Source organism: Nycticebus coucang, chromosome X, assembly GCF_027406575.1.
Source record: "Nycticebus coucang isolate mNycCou1 chromosome X, mNycCou1.pri, whole genome shotgun sequence".
Lineage (NCBI taxonomy): Eukaryota > Metazoa > Chordata > Mammalia > Primates > Lorisidae > Nycticebus > Nycticebus coucang.
Genome location: NC_069804.1, coordinates 135,355,795 through 135,359,181, shown reverse-complemented (window position 1 = coordinate 135,359,181; position 3,387 = coordinate 135,355,795). Strand labels below are relative to the sequence as shown.

Sequence of the window (3,387 nt, the reverse complement as noted above, 5' to 3'; positions counted from 1 at the left end):
GGTAGACCTGCCTTCTATGAACCAAGTGGGTGCTTGCTGATGAAATGGGTGTGTCTTGGAGGTTAAGAAAGGGATGTAAGAAGTGAGAAAGAATGTCTGAGCACTTGCGTGGTGGTGTGGTCAGTGATGGGTCAGGGAGTGGTAGAAGTATGGTTTTAAGAGTTGCATTGACATAGGGAGACATTTAGGTTTTCTAGAAAGGTGGCGTGGAGGCGGGTTGAGGAAATGATTGCTATTGCCTGGTATGTTAACAAGCCCTGAAGGGAATGGGAGTATAAATGTGGAGGGGCTGGGTGAAAGTCAATTTGCAGCTTTCGTGGACTAAAAGTGAAGTTGCTACTAGGGTGCGGAGACAAGGCAGCCATCCTTTTATTGTTTTGTCTAGTTGTTTAGAAAAATATGCTTCTGGAGGCGGAGCAGGATGGCAGCCGAGTAACAGCTTCCTTGCATCTGGGCACCGTGAGTCTGGGGAGATAGGACTCCAGCCATCTCTGGCTGGTGGGATCTGCCTATCATCACCCCTGAGAGGATACAAGGAGTCAGCAAGAGACTTCTGGACCCCAAGAGGAGGACTAAAACAGTGGAAAACCGGCAAGTGGTCGCGTGAGTTCAATCCGTCTAAACCCGCCCACAACTGTAAGTTCAGTAGCAGCGAGACTGCAAACCAGAAAGGCCTTACCTGTGAACTGTTTTGGTGTCTTTGGACTTGGCACTCAGCTGAACTGCCTTGGGGAGAGCCTGAGCGGGAGTGCGGAGAACTTTGGACTTTGTCTAGGGCCCCAGTCTGAGCCGCTGAGCCAGAAGGAGCTAATAGTGTTTGGCTCTGGGTCACAAGCAGCCATTGTGAGCGATCTGCCCCGGCAAGCTCCGCCCTCAGGGTCGCTGAGCTGGAATTGGGTGGGAGCTGGTAACCCAGCGACCAAGTAGCCTAAGGGCGGAGTCTGAGATGCTTTGCAGCCCTAACCCTTGGGGGCAGAGGGAGACCAGTTTTGGCACACAGGGTAAGTGGATAGCCACTTCAGCAGTGATTCCAGCGACAAGCACTGCCCTGGGAAAGCTTCTGCTCAGCAAGTGAACAAGCGCAAAGTGCCTTTTAAGTGGGCTGAAGAGAGATTTAGGGTGTCTACCTGCTGGGGTTTGAGAAACTAGCAGCCTCCAGTCGTGTCAGAACTGTGATTAACATCTCATACCCCAGAAGACCACGTGTTGCCCAGACATTATTCAATAACATACACATACTGCTTTGTTTTTGGTTGTGTTTTTTTTTTTTTTTTTTTTGGTTTGGTTGTTTTTTTTGTTTATTTTGATGAAGTTGATTGTTGTTTTGTTTTTTAAGTTCAACCTTTTCCATACAGATCCTTTTTCTTTCTCAATTTTTCTAGTTTAATTATAATTTCCCATTGCTGCCCATTTCAATAATTAGAACTTCATTTTTTTTTTCACATAAGGAAGCATTTATTTGAAATTTAACATGAAGTCATACAAACAAAATGTATATAAACACAAATCCACATTGAGTCATAACACAGATAGCAAAGGACGAAGTAAAAACAAAGAAAACTAATTGGCAGCTATATACAGGTGGACACACTTGTGTCTTGTACTCTAGAAAGTCTTTTACAAAATAATCATCTTAGATCAACAGAAGACCAATCTTCATTGTTGTCCTGCAAGATGGGTTACGTTAGCATTTCCTCCTGCTTTCTCTAATGTCCTCCTTTAGTATGGCTGGTAATTGTTTTGGTGATTGCCACCCCCTCGAGATGCCTTGCCATAAGTGCTCTGTTGGCCACTGTAGTCTGCATATCCCTGTCCATATCCATAGTTCCCATAGTTATACCCAGTATAATCATATCCTCCATAGCCACTATAGTTTTGATCACCACCATAGGCACTATTGTAATTTTCATATCCTTGATCATAATAGTTATTAAATCCTTGGTTCCAGTTTTGGCCCTGACCTCGGCCTCTACCCCTAGTACCACCTCATCCACTGGACGCAGCACCTCTTCCTCCTTTCTGTTGTTGTTGTTGCTGCCTATATACTTCTTTGGGCTGTGCAACTTTGATTTCACACTTCCCAGAACCAATTTGATGATATCTGCTTTCTAACAATTTCTTTACTGGCTCTTCATCTGTATATGCGATAAAACAAAATCCTCTCCTTTCATTTGTTTTTGTATCCATGGGAAGTTCAATATTTTCAATCTCTCCAAAAGCTCCAAAATATTCTTTAATTTGTTCTTCAGAAGTATCTGGGCTCAATCCTCCCACAAAAACCTTTTTAGGGGGCTCTTTCCCTTTTAAAGCTTTGGCTCTTTTGGGGTCTATCAATTTGCCATCCAGTTTGTGTTCTTTCAGTTCCAAAACCTTATCAACACTAGCAGCATCTTTGAAAAGCACAAATCCAAATCCTCTTGATCTTCCAGTGACTGGATCTGTTTTAATTGTGCAGTCTACAACTTCCCCAAATCGAGACAAATATTCAGTCAGATCTTTCTTGCTTGTATCCCAGCTCAAGCCTCCAATAAACATTTTACCGTCATCCTGCTGATTCTTGCTCGCATTGATCTTGGATCCCTCTGCGAATTCCTCTATGTTGCTGTACTCGTTCATATCCTCCATGGTGGCGGAGCTGTCGGCAGGGGGTTGCTGGCGCGCAGTCCGGGTCGCGGCAGCAGCGGCGGCGGAGCGTTGTATGCAGCTGGATTTAAAATGGCGGCGGAAGAGCAGAACTTCATTTTTGTTAGTGTTTCTACTGCTATTATTTGGCTTTTCCAGCCAATTTTATCCCGTAAAGTTTTCTGTTTGCGTGTTTTGGTTTGATTTATAGCATTTTTGTCTTTCCTCTCTACTTGGTGGAGGTGGGGTACTGTGTCTGATCACGTTAGCAAAGAGCTGCTGACCTCAAGGGAACCACCCAACTGGGCACACCCAGAAGGTGGTTTTTTTTTTAAGGTTGTATCAAAGTACCCTACTGTACACCTATATTGCTCTGTCTCCCTCTTTCTGTGCGTCTCTTCTTTTTGTCAATATTCCTTTTACCCACCCCCTCTCCTTTCTCTATCTTTCCTTTTTTTTTTCTTATCACTCGGTCCTCCTTTCTTTCATCCCGGTTTTGCTCTTCAACCTTCTCACCCTTCTGGTCCTGTAACCCTTAGTCCACAGGCACGAGAACTTAAAGAGCAACAGGAAGTGAAAGGAAAATTAGGGCAAGGAAACAGATAAAAGAAATCACTTATGAGGAAGAATCAGCAGAAAACTCCAGGCAACATGAAGAACCAGTCCAGAACAACCCCGCCAAGGGACCATGAGGTAGCTACTGCAGAGGATTCCACCTATACAGAAATGTTAGGAATGACAGAAAGGGAATTTAGAATACACATG

The 3,387-nt window shown here is 44.3% G+C and overlaps 1 protein-coding gene across 1 annotated transcript; it reads right to left on the bottom strand.

The window, feature by feature from the left end:
- Positions 1–1,430: 1,430 nt before the first annotated feature.
- Positions 1,431–2,725, bottom strand: LOC128577322 (heterogeneous nuclear ribonucleoprotein D-like). Its single transcript, XM_053579514.1, has one exon. It carries the CDS (start codon positions 2,623–2,625, stop codon positions 1,987–1,989), a length of 639 nt encoding a protein of 212 aa, XP_053435489.1. The 5' UTR covers positions 2,626–2,725; the 3' UTR covers positions 1,431–1,986.
- Between the last annotated feature and the right edge of the window lie 662 nt (positions 2,726–3,387).

Bases quoted from the DNA above. Each gene is read 5' to 3' on its own strand.
- LOC128577322 (XM_053579514.1), bottom strand. From the start codon at position 2,625: ATGGAGGATATGAACGAGTACAGCAACATAGAGGAATTCGCAGAGGGA.